Raw genomic sequence first — 18,812 nt, 5'->3', positions numbered from 1 at the left:
AGCTGAGGGAGGATTAGTAATTGGATATGGAGCCCTTCACATGTAGGTCATTAAATTCAGGCTGGCAGAGTGGTGCTCCGAATCTTTCAGCAGCTGTTGGGTTGCCCCTATGGGATCTGTCTTATAAATAATGATACAATTTCAGAGGTGATGCCTAGTATCCTGGATATTTAAAGGAGTTTTTAAGTTATAAGAAAATCCTCCTTTAAATAATGTCACCAAATTTGTCTTGGTTATTTGTTCTCGTGGTTGCAGAATCAATCCAAAGTATGAAAAAAAAAAAAAAACAGTAAAAACTGCAGTTTAGCCAAAGACTGAAGCATAAAGAGTTTAAGGTAAAGTCTTGTGATTTATAAAACTCATGCTTGTTTAGCACATTTGACCCATGCACCATTGTGGTTGACTTAGAATTTTATACAACAATGACTAGATGATTATATCCATCAAAGAAATAGGGGATCCAGAGGTGAATACATATTTAAGATGCCTATAGATAAAAAGGAAGAAATGAATATTTCTTGAGCATGTAGTTTCAGAGATTTTGCAATTTTGCTCCACATTGGAAAGTATATAGTCTTTAAATAAATAAAAAGAATGTAAAAGCTGGGGACAGTAAAAGCAAAAAAGCAAAGTGTGAAGGTTTTACACAGCGACTGAAGAGCAATGGGTAGGATGAGGAAAATAGCTCTAAAGATGTTTCTAATTTAAACAGTGGTAGAAATACAATCCTATTAATATTGGGCAGCTTAGAGAATACTAGAAGGAAGCTGTATTTTAGGCAAACATAGCAAGTTTGGATTTGAATATATATGGAGGCTGGGGAATCTGCAGGCATCTAAATAGAAGCAGGCTTTAAAATCAATAGTTCATGTTTGTCCTTTTAACGAATATAAGAGGCTTCTGTGGGCACAAGCCTTTAATATTTGTAAGATCAAGGAATACAGCAAAGGAGAGAGGCTATCTATCTGCAGGGAGGGTGGGGAGGGCAAGGAGGGCGGGGAGGGCGCTCCTTTCTAAGTACAAGCTCCAAGTGGCAATCTGGCCGCATGACAGCAGGGCTTATGTTTTGAAAGAGCAGTCAGAAATAGAATTTGTATGAAATCTGGTTTGTTGGTATTGACATTGCTTTGCTTTTTAAAAACATCGAGGACCCATTCTAGAAAATAATACAGGGGATTCTAGAGAAGTTGAAAATAGAACTATATACATAAGTCTGAGAAAATGATGTCACCGCCTCGGATATATTTGCACTGCTGGGTTCCAGGTAAGCATTCCATCCCCCATCACCAAGATAGGAAGACTAGTATCTGTCAGTGCCAGCAAATGAACGAACTAAGAAACCATTAAATATAAAATGAGCTGCTAGCCCTGGAGGAAAAAAAATGGGATCTTGGCACTTGCCTAAGTATGAATGGAGGTAGAAGACATTGTGCTGTGAAATAAGCTGGACACAGATACAGTTTTGGGTTTGCACTTATGTGTGGGAAATAATCTTCAAATACACTGAAATAGAGGATAAAGCAGCAGTTAGCAGAAGAGGAAGCTCAGGGGAGGTTGAGGAAGATATGAATGAAAGTGACCCACGTCTGGAGAGTAAATGTATAACCTATGAACCCTGTATTATTTTCATACTAATGAAATAGGCTCAAGTTGATTTCATCACAAAGGAAACAACAGTAGTTGGCTAACTGTGAGTGACAGAGGTGTTAAGTGGCCTCACCATAGCTACTAGTCAAATGTAGCTCACAGGGCCTTGTCGTAGGCCTTAAATGTATGCAATGGCATTTATAGAAAAAAATAAGGTTTATGCAACTTAACCACAAATAAATAATGGACACCCCAAGTAAATCATATCTGTGTACCAGTCTCAGAGAGCTGTCAGCCAGTTTGTTAGGTCGGACTGCAGACTGTAGCGTAGGAAGAGGGCTACTGACAGAAGAGAGTTTTAGGACACAACACTTGGTAGTAAGTGTGATTGTGAGCATTGCTCGGGCACCAGGAGCTCCATTTTTGCCAATCTGCTTATGATTTTAAGTCTGAGTAGTCTTGTGTGTGTGTGTGTGTGTGTGTGTGTGTGTGTGTGTGTGTGTGTAGTAACATGAGTAAACAGAAAGAGGGGGAAAGAAGTCCAGATGCAAGAATGAAGGGCAGGCATGAAGGTTGTGACCCCAGTGCATGTATGCCATTTTGTGATAGTGACAGAAAAGGTATTTGTCGTCTTGAAAGTAGAAAAGCAGTTTTATCCTCCTCTTAAAATTACAGATAATACCTAGCCAGCAAGATGGCTTAGTGGGTAACAGTGCTTGCTGCCAAGTCTGAGGGCCTAAGTTCAATCTCCAGGACCCTTAAGGTGGAAGGAGAGTGCTTGACTTCTGAGAGTTACCCTCTGAACTCCTCAAAAGCACCGTGGCATAAGCTCACCCACAGTAAATACTTTTTTACAGTTTTTATTGATTCTTCGTGAATCTCACACCAGGCAACCCCAATCCCACTCATCTCTCCACCCCTTTGTACTGCACACCACTCTTGAAAACCCCCATCCCAAAAGAAAATAAAAAGTAAAACCAAAACCAAACCAAACCAAACCAAAACAAGATTAAACCAAAACAAAAAAAAAAAAGATGAAAAGAACAACAAAATATCTTGTCATGGAAGCTGTAGTGTGTAACACAGTACGGCCACTTGTTCATACGTCTTTACTTGCAAATGTTCATTGCGATGAGCCATTGTTCTGGTTCGAGGCCTCTGGCTTCTGGTACACTGTCAATACTGAATCCTCACTGGGACTTCTCTAGGATGGCTGTGGTTACCCTGTGTTACGGAGATCCTGCAGCCTTGGATCTGTAGGATCAGCCCCTTCACAGGCTCAAGCATTTCACAAATGGGGTTGATGTTGGGGTGGGCCAACTCAAAGCCCTGGATCTGGACCTGGGTATAGCTGAGTTGGTCAACTCACAAGGACTCCTGCACCCACACCACCAGGGCAAGCTCTCCAGCACTGCCCTGGTTAGCTTACCTGCTGCCCCAGCTAGTAAAGGTTGTAGCCAGATCTCCCTTTATCATGCCCTTGGGGCTGTCTCCCGTGCCTTTGCTACTTGGGCCAGCTCTATTGTGCTGCCCAGTTGAGGTGCAGGGCCCCTCCCCAAAGCACTGCTGCTGGTGAGGGGCCAGGCCAGCTCATAGCCCTTGGACATCAACATGGTCCAGGCAGCAGCCTAGACAAGAGATGTCCGCATGTCCCCTGATGGTAATATAGGTCAAGAACATTGACACAGACCCCTGATGCTGTGTGGCCGTGGGCTCACACATGACCCTCAGTGGGAGCACAGGCTGGAACTTCATCATGGCCTCCTGGGCCAAGGCAGGCTACTCATATCAGACTATTCCTCTCTGCCTGGTGACTCCAGTTATGCCTCCCTTCATAATGGTCAAACCCAGTAGCTTCTCTTCTTTTCCCATTTCTCTATCATATACTGCACATGATAGTGGCTTCTGTAATGGCCAGCCACTTGGCTTGTAGGCCTCTAGGTGTCTTTCACCCTCCCATAACCACAGTGAATATTTTAAAGAAAACCACACAAAAAGATTATGGTTTAATACACATACTTATTGCCCTTACTTAGGTTTTTATGCTTATCAAGAATAAAAGGAACCAGAGAGCAGTGGGAAATCCCAGGAGTTTAAGGAAACACACAAGGTGAGTTAGTAACCTAGTAACTAAAAAGATAAAACCAAATCTAAACACATCAATATGGGGTACGTCAAAGGATGACAACAATAACCTTGAAAGAACTCATGAGTGGGGATTGAGGCAGATAGGGATGGGAGTTTGTGGATGTTCATATGTATGTGTAGGTGTTTGTGAGTTCACGTGTGTGTGTGTGCGTGTGTGTGTGTGTGTAGGAGTCAGAGGTCAACATCAGGTGTCTTCCTCAGTTGCTCACTACCTTGCTTTTTGAGAAAGGGTCTCACTGAATCTGGAGAGCAACTACTAGCTAGACGTGTTGGTCAGCAAGCCGCCAGGACCCCACTGCTTCTACATATTCACCTGGTTTGCGGGTGAGCACAGCTATACTGGACAGCCATCTATCTCCCTAACTCCCCGAAAGGACTCTGAATGAGAAAGACAAAAGCAAAAAACAATTGTAGGAAGATTAAAGTAGTATTGGGTTATGCCCCAAGGTATAAAGTATCTGTGAGTTCTGATACAAGAAATTCAAGAAATGGGCAAGAGAAGAGAGAAGCATGTCAAAGAAACCACATTAATTCATATCACTCCTCCATGGCTAGGGAGAAACGAAGCTCCAAAGAGTCTAGAGTTAAAAAAAAATGAAAGTGAAAAATAGGAATAACTTTACATGGAGAATTCTGACAACAGTTAGCCAAGGACGCATGGTAACAATACCACTTCCAATCACATTGACCTTCTCAAGCATTGTCATGAAAGCAAACCTTGAGCTCTGGGGCTTCTATTGGAATAACTGCCGGTGATATTCCAAAGGTCTCAATAGAAGAACACTGTACAAAATACTAGACAGGATTCCTCCATACAATATTTGCACAGCCAAAAAAAGAACCCAAAGGGACATGGCAATCAAAGGTAATGTACCCTGGGTAGGATATTGGAACAAAGGGAAAGGACTAATTAAAAACATGTAGTCAAGGGCCTTGGAGAGATGGGTCAGCAGTTAAGAGTATTTTCTGTCTTGCAGAAGACCCAGTTTTGATTCCTCGGACCCACAGGGTAGCTCACAGCTGTCTATAACTCCAGTTTGTTCTGAAGGAAGGCTACCCTTCATATGGGACACATAAATATGCTTAGGTGCAGACTTATACACATGAAATAAACGTCTAAGACAACAAGTGTAATCTAAACAGCCATGGGCTTTAGTTAACTACTTATAGATATGTGTTTATTAATATTGAATCTACCACATGGCTATAAAACGTTAGCTATAGGTAAAATTGGATAAATGCTATATGAAAAATCTTTTCATTATTGTAATTATATCTTGTAATATAAACCAAGTTCTTTTAAAAGTAATAGAATATACAGACTATAAGAAGATTTAAGTGGGGTTGGAGAGATGGCTCAGTGGTTAAGAGCACTGACTGCTCTACGAGAGGTCCTGAGTTCAAATCCCAGCAACCACACAATGGCTCATAAACATCTGTAATGGGATGTGATGCCTTCTTCTGGTGTGTCTGAAGACAGCTACAGTGTTTTCATATACATAAAATAAATAAGATAAAGGAAGATATAAGTAAGATGTAAAAAAGAAAATACAAATTATTATAATAATCAGTAAGAATTACTAGTTTGGTGAATTTTCTTCTAGGGCTTTTTTTCGCTCACATCTATTTCTATATTTAAAGAAGAAATGGTCTCAGAGTATCTGCATCTGCTGTTTAGTCATCTACTTCTAAAGTTCAGTAGCTCTAGGACTAAACATATTTGCATAGTAGTCTAGATGGCTCTATGTTGAATTGATCTACATTAATTTATTGAGCTAATTACTGCCACGGAATAAACATCTAAATTTTTGCTATACCAAAAAAAAAAGTGATGTGACATCTTCTATGTGCGCTTTTCTTATACCTTAAGATCAGCTTAATTACATAAAATATTAACATTTAAAGCATATGTTTCCTCAGATACCACTTATTTGTTCTTCACCTCAGTTTGCAACTTTGAGTTACGGTCACTAACCCAAAGTTTCTGCTGGAGCAGATTTCGTTTTCTTTTGAGACAGGGTCTCTCAACACACAGCCTTGGCTGGCCTAGAACTTGCTAGGTAGACAAAGCTGGTCTCTGACTCAAAAAGAGTCTCCTGCCTCTGCCTCCAGACAGCAGGGATGTGGGTGCCCTTACATCTTCTGTGAAATAGCTTATTAACGATCTCTTTGGAAGGATCTTTTAGTTGTATTTTTGTTTTCCTGGAAACATCTTTACTTCCGTTGTAGGTTCAAAATATTCACACATAATAGAATACTATGTTGACAGGTATCAACTTACAAGCTAATATTGTTTACTCTGCACATCGGAGACATCATTTGAAAGCACTAATTCTCAACCTTCCTAACGCTGTGACCCTTTAATACAGTTCCTTCCGTTGTGGTGATTCCCAACCCTTAAAATTGTTTTCATTGACACTTCATGACTGTTATTTTGCTACTGCTACGAATCGTAACGTAAGCATCGGATAGGCAAGACCCACAGGTTGAGAAACACAGCTCTAAGGCCTCATTTTCCTTAGCGGTGTTAATGATTATACAGTCGTCTGTTTGTTTCCTTTAAGGTGATCTGTCTTATCTGACTCTTCACATGACATCCCTTTCTACTGTTAGTGTGCAGTTTATGTTGTTCTTGAGACTGTTCTCTCTCTCTCTCTCTCTCTCTCTCTCTCTCTCTCTCTCTCTCTCTCTCTCTCTCTCTCCCACCGCCCCCGGCATTATTCTACTTGAAGTTTGCATTTTGCAGAGCCCCTCACATCTGTCTGATGACTGTATGTGTGATAAGAAGAAAAATAGCTCCCCAAAGATGCCTGCGACTTAGTACCTAGTCAACATCCATCCATGTTAATGGTGTAGATTAATTTAGGTCACGGATCGGATAACCTCCAAGTGAAATCATCGCACTAGGTTATCCACGTAGGCCTGACCTAATCAACTGTGCTCACACGGTGGAGGAAGCAGACAGACATGTTCAGAGTGATCTGAAGCAGAAGGATTCGGCTCACTCATGCCGATTGTGAAGGTGTAGAAAGGGGGCCACGAGCCAAAGAATACAGGCAACTCTGGAAGGCCGGAAGCCGTGTCCCCTAAAGTCTCCAGAAAGAAGCACCCTCTGCCATCATCTTGATTTCAGTCCAGTGAACTCTTGTAGAATTTCTGACTTCTGGGACCGGAGGACAAAATTCTATTGCTCTAAGCTAGTAATTGGCTATGACAGCTGAAGAGTTAACACAGTGCTCTCCACAAGTTCTGGAAAATTCTTCAAATACAATCCGGAAACACGGTCTTTTACTTGCTGTCTTTCCTCCATCTCTTGACCAATCTTAAGTATTTTGTATCTTTTTTTTTTAATTTTAGTGGTTACTTAAAGCTATTGGCTTCTGATTCTGCTGTAAATTAACTCCTATATTCATCCCTGTAAATACTTTAAATATAAATATTATTGAGTTATGGTATGTATACCTTTAAAAAAATTTGTACTTCTACTCTATATTGTATTTTAGGCTTGAAACTTTCATTTTAAGAAGTGCAATAAACTTATTTTATCAAGTAAAAATTTTATTTTCTTTCTTTTTTATTTCTTTTCAAACAGATTTATTTACTTAGGTGTATAAGTGTGTCCCTCGGTGGATGTGCACCAGGTGTGTGTGTGAGTGCCTGTAGAGACCAGAGGTCACTGGATGCCATGGAGCTGGAATTACAGACGTTGTAAGCCACTTCATGTGAGCGCTGGGAACCAAACCTGGGTTCTCTGAATGAAGAGCAAGGGTTTTTCTTTTCCTTTCCATTTGACGTTGAGAGTGGCTGGTGTCTGGCACATGAGACAGCATGAACTGAACATGGATTCTCTTCAAGAGCAGCAAGGACTCTTAACGGCTGAGCCATCTTCTCTAGCCCTAAATGCACACATTACCAGGTGGGTTTGAAACACTGACCTTTTGGTTCACTGGAGGAGAATGTGTAAGCAAATTGCACACAGAATAAGACGTTTCATAAAAGGGACTGTGATCCAGTTCCGATGCCCACACACTCTCCTTTAGTCCCTCTTCTCATAAGTTGCTGACAGACAGAAAGGCTGTGTTTCAGGAGCTCCTCTGGGTTAGTATTCCCCTGGCAGTGGGTACACTCAGTTATAAATACAGCTCTAGATACAAACTTAATACAGCAGCTTCTGTCTGAAACTGAGAGCTGGGGTGTATGAGTGTCTGCTACCCATTTTGTAGTGGCCTCTGTGACATTACCATCTCATGAGTATCAAGTGTTCTAAAGTTACAAGGCTCTTAGAATTAATTTTTTTATTTTCATAAAAAAGTACAGTACAGCTTTAATAAACCCTGAATATTATATCATCATGGTTAAGAATATTAGCTTTGGAATAAACATCTTTCCCTTATCACAGTTTACTTATATATTTATTCTTTCTTCTCTTTAGGATATATATATATATATATATATATATATATATATATATATGCATATATATGTGTATCTCCAAAATGTACATATACATTTCAAATGTTATCCCCTTTCCTTGTTTCCTGGTCATAAGCCCCCTATCCCATCTCCCCTCCCCTTGCTTTTATAAGGGTGTTCCCCCATCCTCCTACTCCTGTCCCCTCCCTATCCTGACCTTGGCAGAACCAAAGACTTCTCCTCCCATTGATGCCCAACAATGCCATCCTCTGCTACATATGCAGCTGGAGCCATGGGTCTATCCATGTGTACTCTTTGGATGGTGGTTTAGTCCCCGGGAGCTCTGGTTGGTTGGTATTGTCCTTCATGTGGGGTTGCAAACCCCTTCAGCTCCTTCAATCCTTTCTCTAACTCCTCCATTGGGGACCCCATTCTCAGATCAATGGTTAGCTGCAAGCATCTGCCTCTGTATTTGTCATGCTCTGTCAGAGCCTCTCAGGAGACAGCTATATCAGGCTCCTGTCAGCATGCACTTCTTGGCATCAGTAATAGTGACTGGGTTTGGTGACTGCATATGGGCTGGATCCCCAAGTGGGGCAGTTTCTGGATGGACTTTCAGTCTGCTCCAAACTTTGTCTCTGTATTTCCTCCTGTGAATATTTTTGTTCCCCCTTTTAAGAAGGACTGAAACATCCACACTTTGGTCATCCTGGTTTGTGGATTGTATCTTGGGTAATCCGAGCTTTTGGGGTAATATCCACTTACAAGTGAGTGCATACTATGTGTGTGTATGTGTTTGTGTGTGTGTGTGTGTGTGTGTGTGTGTGTGTGTGTGTTTGTGTTACCTCACTCAGGATGATATTTTCTAGTTCCATCCACTTGCCTATGAATTTCATGAAGTCATTGTTTTTAATAGTTGAGTAGTACTCCATTGTATAAATGTACCACATTTTCTGTATCCATTCCTCCGTTAAGGGACATCAGGGTTCTTTCCAGCTTCTGGCTATTATAAATAAGGCTGCTATGAACATAGTGGAGCACGTGTCTTTGTTATATGTTGAAGCATATTTGGGTATATGCCCAGGAGTTGTATAGCTGGGTCCTCAGGTAGCACTATGTCCAATTTTCTGAGGAAGCTCCAGACTGATTTCAAGAGTGGTTGTACCAGCTTGCAATCCCATCAGCAATGGAGAATTATTCCTCTTTCTCCACATCCTCGCCAGCATCTGTTGTCACCTGATTTTTTTTAAAGATTTATTTATTTATTATAAATAAGTACACTGTGGCTGTCCAGACACACCAGAAGAGGGCATCAGATCTCATTACAGATGGTTGTGAGCCACCATGTAGTTGCTGGGACTTGAACTCAGGACATCTGGAAGAGCAGTCAGTGCTCTTAACCACTGAGCCATCTCTCCAGCCCGTCACCTGAGTTTTTAATTTTAGCCATTCTGACTGGTGTGAGGTGGAATCTCAGGGTTGTTTTGATTTGCAGTTCCCTGAGGACTAAGGATGTTGAACATTTCTTCAGGTGCTTCTCAGTCATTCAACATTCCACTGTTGAAATTTCTTTGTTCAGCTCAGCACCCAATTTTTTAAAAGAATTATTTGGTTCTCTGGAGTCTAACTTCTTGATTTCTTTGTATATATTAGATATTAGCCCTCTATTGGATATAGGATTGGTAAAGATCTTTCCCCAGTCTGTTGGTTGCCATTTTGGCCTATTGACAGTGTCCTTTGTCTTAGAGACGCTTTGCAATTTTATGAGGTCCCATTTGTCAATTCTTGATCTTACAGCATAAGGTACTGGTGTTCCATTGAGGAAAATTTCCCCTGTGCCCATGTGTTCAAAGCTCTTCTCCACTTTTTCTTCTATTAGTTTGAGTGTATCTGGTTTGATGTGGAGGTCCTTGATCCACTTGGACTTGAGCTTTGTATAAGGCAATAAGAATAGATAGATTTGCATTTATTTACATGCTAGCCTCCAGTTGAACCAGCACCATTTGTTGAAAATTTTATCTTTTTTCCACTGGGTGGTTTTAGCTTTTTTGTCAAAGATCAAGTGACCATAGGTGTGTGGATTCGTTTCTAGTTCTTCAATTCTATTTCATTGATCTACCTGCCTATCTCTGTACCAATACCATACAGTTTTGTTTTGTTTTGTTTTTTATCACTATTGCTCTGTAATATGCTTAAATTCAGGGATGGTGATTCCCCCACAAGTTTTTTTATTGTTGAGGATAGTTTTTGCTATCCTGGGTTTTTTTGTTATTCCAAATGCATTTGCAAATTGCTCTTCCTATCTCTATAAGAATTGAGTTGGAATTTTGATAGGGATTGCATTGAATTTGTAGATTGATTTTGGCAAAATGGCCATTTTTACTATATTAATCCTGCCAATCCATGAGCATAGGAGGTCTTTCCATCTTCTGAGATCTTCAATTTCTTTCTTCAGAGACTAGAAGTTCTTCTCATACAGGTCTTTCACTTGCTTGGTGAGAGTCACACCAAGGTATTTTATATTATTTGTGACTTTTGTGAAGGGTGTCATTTCCCTAATTTCTTTCTCAGCCTATTTATCCTTCGAGTAGATGAAACCTTTTTATTTATTTTTTTATACTCATGCTGAAATCACATTTTTTCTAGTTCTCCTCTGTCTGTCAAGCCAGTTCTAAGTGACCAGACACACTGTTAAATTCTCTTAGTGAGACACAATGTTTTCATGAATATTGATAATATGCGCATATGTGTTTATGTATGTTTACTGAATTCTGCTTTTAAAAAAAAAAGACTATGTTTTATCTTAGATTCCAAATCCGTCATGCATAGGCCTCAATTTTATTTTCATTAAAGTTAATAATTTAATGTTTCTCTATTTAAAAAAAAGAGATCTCTTACAATATTTGTTGAACTATATTTTGTCATGCCATGAAAGACTTCACCTGTCTATAAGAATGTTCTTGTTCAAGTATGTTTCTCAGGATTTTGTGAAAATGCTAAGTCCCTCAGTAAATTACAAATGCCATCACACTTTAAAGCATATGAGCTTCCGAGATGATTTAAAGTGTCTGATATCTCCCTTCCTCCCTCCCTCCCTCTCTCTCACCTTCCTTCCTTCCTTTCTTCCTTCTTTCCTTTCTTTTATCCTTCCTTCTCTCTCTCCTTCCTTCCTTCCTACAATGTCATCATTTCTAAGAACAGAGCGACATGTTCTGATGACATTGATAGACCTTCTCAGGGCTCTCATATCATACATCCTGGCTTGCCACATCTATAAGTAATAGGGTAACTCATTTCCTTCCAACCTTCAGTGGGCTAAAGTTCATTTATCTTCTAATATCGGGAAATAAGTTAACTCCTAACAACCTATGATACTCTCAGAACACAGCTGTACTTTGGAATCAGTTATCCACCGCTAATTTCAGTTCCTCATTTGTCAAGGAACCGTGGCAGTATTGGGTGGTATGGCCTACCACCGAACAGCGTTGTGTTAAAATGTCTTGTCTGTGTTTGTGCTGATCAGGACCCATCAGTGTGCCCCCGTATTGTCAGCCTGGAGTACCCATCACAAAAACAAATGTTCTGTTAACTTCCATATTAAATTATCATGGCTCTGTGAAAGGACTGCCCCAACTAATAACAGTTTCATCCCACGATCAAAACTTCTGTAACCCCAACTTTAATATTTTTTAAGCAACCAAAAATATTAATTCTCTCACTTTAAGGATCACTTTCTCTTTGTTCCTTCAAGTAGTTTTAATCGATTAACCGGAGCCAAGAGGAAATGACAGTTGTGATGGGCAAATGTAAGCTATGGCATTGATGCCAGCTTTTGTTATTTCATGCTGTGCTGTCATTCTTTCCTACTTTATGAGCCATGCAAAATAGGTGGCAAGTTTAGGAGACACATATGTTGTACACTGTTTGCTCTGTGGGCTGGAGCAACACAGGACGATGCTTCGTACCATCCAGAGTTTTCTGGACGTGCAAGCGTTTGGCACTCTAATTTCATCCCTGAGAAACAACAACGTGGGGTCTTTTCTCAAAATTCTTCATAAAAAGAGAAGTATCTAAGCTGAATGTAAAAGGATAGGGTTATGAGCAGCAGGGGCAGCCTTTCTGTGCATCTTATGACGAAGTGACTCCTGACTACAGTGCTTTCTAGTGGAAATCAAACGGTCAAGTGAAACAGCCCTCACTTGATTAGGTAATCGAGATATGCCGTTGGACTCTGATAAGAACTCCTGACAACGACTAGAACTTTACCCAAAGAGACACGTATCACATACCACATAGCATAGCAATAGCTGTAAAACATACCCCACTGGGACTCCGAGATGGAAACGCACGGTAGTTCTGAGACACTCGAGTGGGACGCAAAATAGTTCTTTATTGTAATAAACACGCACGTAAGCCTCAGTGGCTAGAAGGGCTTTCTTGTCCGCCTGTCTGACATTGTGGAGATCTGTGAAAATGAAAGCCATGATACACACTGGGGCACATGTGTTTAATCCCAGAACTTGGGAGGTGGAGGCAGGAGGATCACTGTGAGTGGAAAGCCATTGCTTTGCACGGTGACTTCTGGGTCAGCCAGTGCCATCTCAAAAAATAAAATTTAGTAACAACAACAGCAGCTAAACAAGCAATTTCCCATTATATCATATGTGCATTGTATGTGGACACCTGGTATCCACAGAGGCCTTCCAGGAAAGGTTTGCGTTTTTTGTGCTTTTGTTGTTGTTTGCCTGTTTGTTTTGTGAGTGTGCCCTTTTCTGTCTGGCCCCAGGAAAACCAGTAATAAGAATTGAAGTTCTACACCCAAAAAGAGGTTAGAATAATTTTCACCTTTCAATTTTGCATATGAAAACACGCTTCAAAGGACATGCTTAAGTATGGAGATGGTTTTTACTCTTGCATTTCATTTTGTAGCTTGATTGCTTGCTATCTTTTACTCAAACTGTCTAAAAGACTTAAGCTCAAGGTTAGGGGAATGGCGGGTTTTCAGAGGAAGCAGGATTGATTTAAGATCTCATTTTTATGTAAGATACGGCCATGAGTATTCTCACAGACCAATGTCCCCATAACCCTCATGTCTATACTTTCTTCTACCCAGCCAACCCCTTCCCCAACATACTTCAACCTAGAAGTGTTTAGGTTTCTATCAGGACTTCCAGAGACAAGTGTTGGCTGGGTCACCTAGTGTGGTCTGAGCTATACAGGGCATTCTCTTTAAAGAGGTTCCCTAGATGATATTCTGTTGCAAAAGTGGTGAGAACTGGTACTCGTCCTCTGAATCTCTTCTTAGAAATGTAACTGGCCAGTTTAGGAACCTGGGTATCACTTGGCATCACTTGTCCTTACAAACAGAGGGTTGCTCTGGTAGCCTCCGTTGGCCTACTGACACAATAATAATGGTAAATGCTGGTCACCCCAGTCCCTGAAGTTTCCCACACATGAGGGCAATGATCTGTTCTTCAGGAACGAAAAGGCCTAATCACAATATTATCCTCATCAATGGTGGTATGACCTAGCTTAAATTCTGAAATTAAAAGTCCTTTTGTAATGGTTGGTGAATAGTTTAAAAATCCCAAAATAACCGTGGAAGATGTATTCTGGTTCAACCTGCCTCAATGAGATTGGGATTAATTAATCGAACCTCACTTTTTCATATAAATTATGGAATACTCCAGCTTTGGTGATGATTAAGTACTTCAGCAGAAAAGTATCACAACTAGGTTTTTTTGTTGTAGGTGTGTGTGTGTGTGTGTGTGTGTGTGTGTGTGTGTGTGTGTGTGTTTTGACCTGGCTCCTCGATGCTTCTACTTTTCTGCATTTGTAAGAGTGTGCACTGCCTGGGGTTGGGGATTTAGCTCAGTGGTAGAGCGCTTGCCTAGCAAGCGCAAGGCCCTGGGTTCGGTCCCCCAGCTCCGGAAAAAAAAAGAAAAAAAAAAGTGTGCACTGCTTTTGTTTGGTTCTCAAGATGAAAACTTCCTTGATCGTCCTCCTCGGATGAAACAAATGTCTTAAAAGCGAGAGACTACAAACTATAGCCCACCTACGTTTAATCATTAATAGTGAGCCCTTCCATGAACTTAGGTCCTGATTTTGGAGTTTGGAATCTGACCTTTCCCCTATAGATAAACACTGTTGTCGCAGATTCTGAGGAGGGTCACTTCCTTGCTGGCTGCCACCAGAAGAGTCCACTGCTCAGTGACTCCTGGGACTGGATGCGGTAGAGGGGAGCCAGGCAGTATGATCCTCTTAGCTGTGCTTTTCCTCTGTTTCTTCTCCTCGTATTCTGCTTCTGTCAAAGGTAAGTTTATGTTGCCTTTTCCTAACTCGAATCTCATCTCCCTCCTCTCTCTCTCTCTCTCTCTCTCTCTCTCTCTCTCTCTCTCTCTCCCAGTGTGTGTGTGTGTGTGTGTGTGTGTGTGTGTGTGTGTGTCAAGAGTTCCTAATTATACAATTTTTGGAAGTATATAAGATTGGACTATCTGGGGGAAAGGTGACTAGGTGGAAAGGAAGACAGAATTTAATTTCTGACTCTCTTTTACAAAAGTGGAGGTCCCGCCTCATTTCAGCCCGCCATCCTCCAGACCAGTGTGTCTCTAGCTTCAGTTTCTCACTCTTGGGGAGAGATGTGGGCTATTGTTACTTGTGCCTTCATTTGAATTGTAAAATAACCCAGCCCTGAAATTTCCTTCTAGTTGCCTAGCGATGGAACAACAAGAAGAATCAGACCCAATTAAAAAAAAAAAGGCATTTGATTGCCAAAGAATTATGAATGAAATGGTAAAGCACGTCTAAAGTCTATGCTTTTCAAAGGAAGTAGAATATCCCTACTAGTCAGTGAATTAACGAAAATAAAACTATATATATACTGTGGATCTAAGAAATAAGACGTCTTTTAAAAACAGCGTCACTAGTTAACAATTTTTGTTTTAAGACAAATATTACTTTAAAAATGTGAATTAATCACATCAGGAAAATATGAGAGGGAAATGATTTCATAAAGAATGGTTTGAAAGTGTTGTGTGACGTGTACTGGTTTGAAATCTGTTAATCCCGTCAGCTTGTAAACTCTTTGGGTTTTGGATTGTTACTTTGTATAAAGATGTCGCTTTTCATAATTCATAAAAAGTTATACGGTTAAGGCTGATTGCTCTAGAGGCAATCTGTCATAGTAGTGGTGGACACACAGAATTCTAGTACTGTGTTCTCTGAGTGATCGACAAAATAGCCACACATAAACTGTTTAAAATCTGGGATAAATGTGACTTTTGATCACAAGGCAAAGTTTGTCTCAAGTGTGTGTGTGTGTGTGTGTGTGTGTGTGTGTGTGTGTGAAATTTCTACATGAAAAAGGACTGTTACTACAACGAGATATAGAGGGCTACATACAATTCAATTATTTTACCAGAACAAATATGTTCTTGAGCTAGAGGGAATATTTTCAGTATTTAAAAAAAAAGCATTAGTGTTTAAGATACAACCAACCCTTCCTCCAGTGAATAAAAATACTTGTAAATCATATCTGACTTGGAATTGTTATAAGACAGAGTTTTGTTTGTCTAATATGATGCAAAGAGTATACAACCCAATACCATGGTTATTTTGAAGGGAAAAATAGCGGAGATATAGTAGCTCCTGTGGTTTCACGATGGATTCCCACTTTGTTAACCTAAAAACAGCAAACACACACACTCACACATACACACACAGACACACACACACTCACACACACAGACACACACACTAACACACACATACACACATACACACACACTAACACACAGACACAGACACACACATACACACATACACACACACTAACACACAGACACACACACACTCACACATACACACACTCACATATACACATGCACACACAGACACACAGGTACACACACATGCACACACATAGACACAGACACACACACATGCACACAGACACACACACATGCACACACACAGACACACACACACTCACACTCTCTCTCACACACACACACAGACACACACAGGCACACACACACACACACACACACACACATGTTCACAGGCACAGCAACATGCAGGCACGCCACCTGCGCATGGGGAAACTGTGGCTTGGAACATGACAGTTTGCTGTGTACAAACTCAATGACAAATCCAGGTTTTTAGAACCCAGAGCTTGTGCAATTGAGAGGCTGCCGTCTTTGAGAAAACATTACAAGAATATCTTGTGCTTACAAAGATTATGGAGGGAAGATAAGGGATGAGAACAGGTTGCTGGGGCCTCTTTCCAAAGACTTAGGAGGAGCCTGGAAGTGAGGGGCCGAGGGCCTACGCTTCTTTATATGAGCTTCTTCATTTCATATCACAGACTTTCTTTTGCTAAATGTCACAAACATACAATATAGGACTCAGTTCTCCCTCTCTGTGTAGCCTTTGGAATTAGGGTATAATAACTTGATGGCACATTCTGTGCCCTCACAATAATTGATAGACAATGAGCAAACGTCCCTTCTTAGGATGAAGGGCAGTGTGGAGAGCACCGATTTGTTTAGTGGGACCTCCGAAGGCTGAAGCTTTCCCCACTGGCTGTTGATCAGGGCTGCTAACCATGGATCCGTTCTCAGTGTAGGCTCCGGTTTTGTTAATGAATGGCTTTTACTTTCTGTTTGCTTTGCCTTTACTCAGCCCCTGATCCAGTCCTCAGTTTTAGTCCATTTGCATTGATCACCCCACAGATCCCATCCCCCCTCCTGCCTTCCATTTCCCTGTCAGATGCTTGATGCTTGCCTTTTATTACCTCTTCCCTTATCTCCACAACCCAACCCCCCAGTGGACTCATCTCTGCTGTCTCCTCGCTTCAGTCAGGTAGCAGCTCTGACACACTGTCTGTACTTTGGGAATAGAAAATACCATTATGAGGGCTAGAGAAATGGTTCAGTGGTTAAGAACACTGACTGCTCTTCTGGAGGTCCTGAGTTCAATTCCCAGCAACCACATGTGGCTCACAACCATCTGTAATGGGATCTGATGCCCTCTTCTGGTGTGTGTGAAGAGAGCGACCATGTACTCATATACATAAAATAAGTAAATCTTTAAAAAAAAGCCATTATGTCCAGTCTAAAGAGCAATACCCAGAAACAGAAAGTAAGCCAATGACATAGTAGATGCACAGTGCAGCCGGACCCTGGACAGCACAGGCAGAGAAACACTCTAGGGAAGGGATAGCGAGTAACACTGGGCCACAGACCAGTTTTTTGGACCATCTTAAACTTTGATGAAAAGGACAGACACTTGAAGTCTGTTGAAAGAGGTAGGAGAAGACATGGGCGAGCAGAGCCCTTTCTGCTCTGGGCTTCATCGTCCCAGCATAGCCAGGAGGTGATCGGTCACATGCCCCTTGTTAGGAGTGCGTGTGTGTGTGTGTGTATGTGTGTGTGTGTGTGTGTGTGTGTGTGTGTGTATGTGTGTGTGCGTGTGTGTGTGTCGGTGTCTGTGTGTGTGGGAATGAGGAAGTACCCTCATAGAAGCGGGGGTCGGGGAGAGTGGATAGCGGGTTTCCGTAAGGGAAATCGGGAAATGGGATAACATTTAAAATGTAAATTTAAAAAAATGCAATTAAAAAATGTGATAAGTAGATGGAACAACAACAAAAGAGTTACTCTCTCCTACACATTTTTCAACATGACTTTCACCACAAGGCACCTCCACGTAGCCCATAAACTCAGACTTCATAAAACCCAAGCTTCAAAGTCTACCCCGTGTGTGAGCTGAACTCAGAGTCAGTCTCTGTCAGCTCCCTCTTGTACCGCCTGCCTTTTATAATTGCTGTCAGGATAAGATAAGACAGCACACAACGTCGCACTTTTGTGCCCTCTATGGAACTGGATAGGTGTCACTAAGGAAGAAAAGAAAGGGGGAAAAGGGTCTTTCTAGCTTAAATATCCTTCCTGGCCACCAGGCAGTGTTTGAACTGCGGCAGAGGGCCAGGTCAGGATACAAACAAGGTGGAGGGAGAGAGGCGGGGAGAGTTACAGGCTCCGCCCCTTCAAGATCTTTGGGACTTCATCTTCCTTCACATCTTGTGCCTGTGCTTCCTGCCTGGCTGACCTGGTGCCCGCACTTCCTCTTGCGCGATGCCAACTTTCACTCATCTGTCACCTGACCCTTCAGGATTCCCACTGGAACCCTTGCCCTCCTTTTGAACCTTTGTCAGAGCACGGACCCTGGAATTAGGTCAAAACGCTCTTTCAGCTTCCCATCTCACTGAGTTAAACTCTTAAGACTGTGGACCTGTCCTCCGAGTCTCCCGGCTGCTCTTGTATCTGCATAAGCCCTCGGCAGGGCCTTTGCACTTGATGCTCTTTGTGAGAATGGGAGTGGGAGGGGCAGAGTGTGACTCTTGGGACAGATGTGAAGGTGGCCAAGCCTAAAGCTCACCTTGCCATAGAGAGGTGCACCCAGTCCCTTTCCTATTAGACTTGTTTCCATTAGCGTGTCTGTTGTCCTATGATATTTGCTCATATGTAAATGTTAACTCTGGAAGGGTAGAATTTTTTGTCTCCTTGTTCACTGGCATGGCTGTTGGCTCTAGAACACTGCCCGTGTCCTAGGAGTTTCTCAGAGCATCCTTGCTGAAGGAGAGAATGAATCCCTGACTCCTTTCCTAG

General features: G+C 41.5%; 1 protein-coding gene across 1 annotated transcript in view; it reads left to right on the top strand.

Annotated features, from left to right (window-relative positions):
• Positions 1-14,302: 14,302 nt before the first annotated feature.
• Mttp (microsomal triglyceride transfer protein) overlaps positions 14,303-18,812 on the top strand; it is a 41,150-nt gene continuing 36,640 nt past the window's right edge. The window contains exon 1 of the mRNA NM_001107727.1: positions 14,303-14,461. Within this exon, the coding sequence (NP_001101197.1) occupies positions 14,401-14,461 (61 nt within the window). The 5' untranslated portion in view covers positions 14,303-14,400. The remainder of the gene's footprint in view (positions 14,462-18,812) is intronic.

Source organism: Rattus norvegicus, chromosome 2, assembly GCF_036323735.1.
Source record: "Rattus norvegicus strain BN/NHsdMcwi chromosome 2, GRCr8, whole genome shotgun sequence".
Lineage (NCBI taxonomy): Eukaryota > Metazoa > Chordata > Mammalia > Rodentia > Muridae > Rattus > Rattus norvegicus.
The sequence above is the reverse complement of the archived record's forward strand: the minus strand, read 5'-3'. Positions and strand labels throughout refer to the sequence as shown.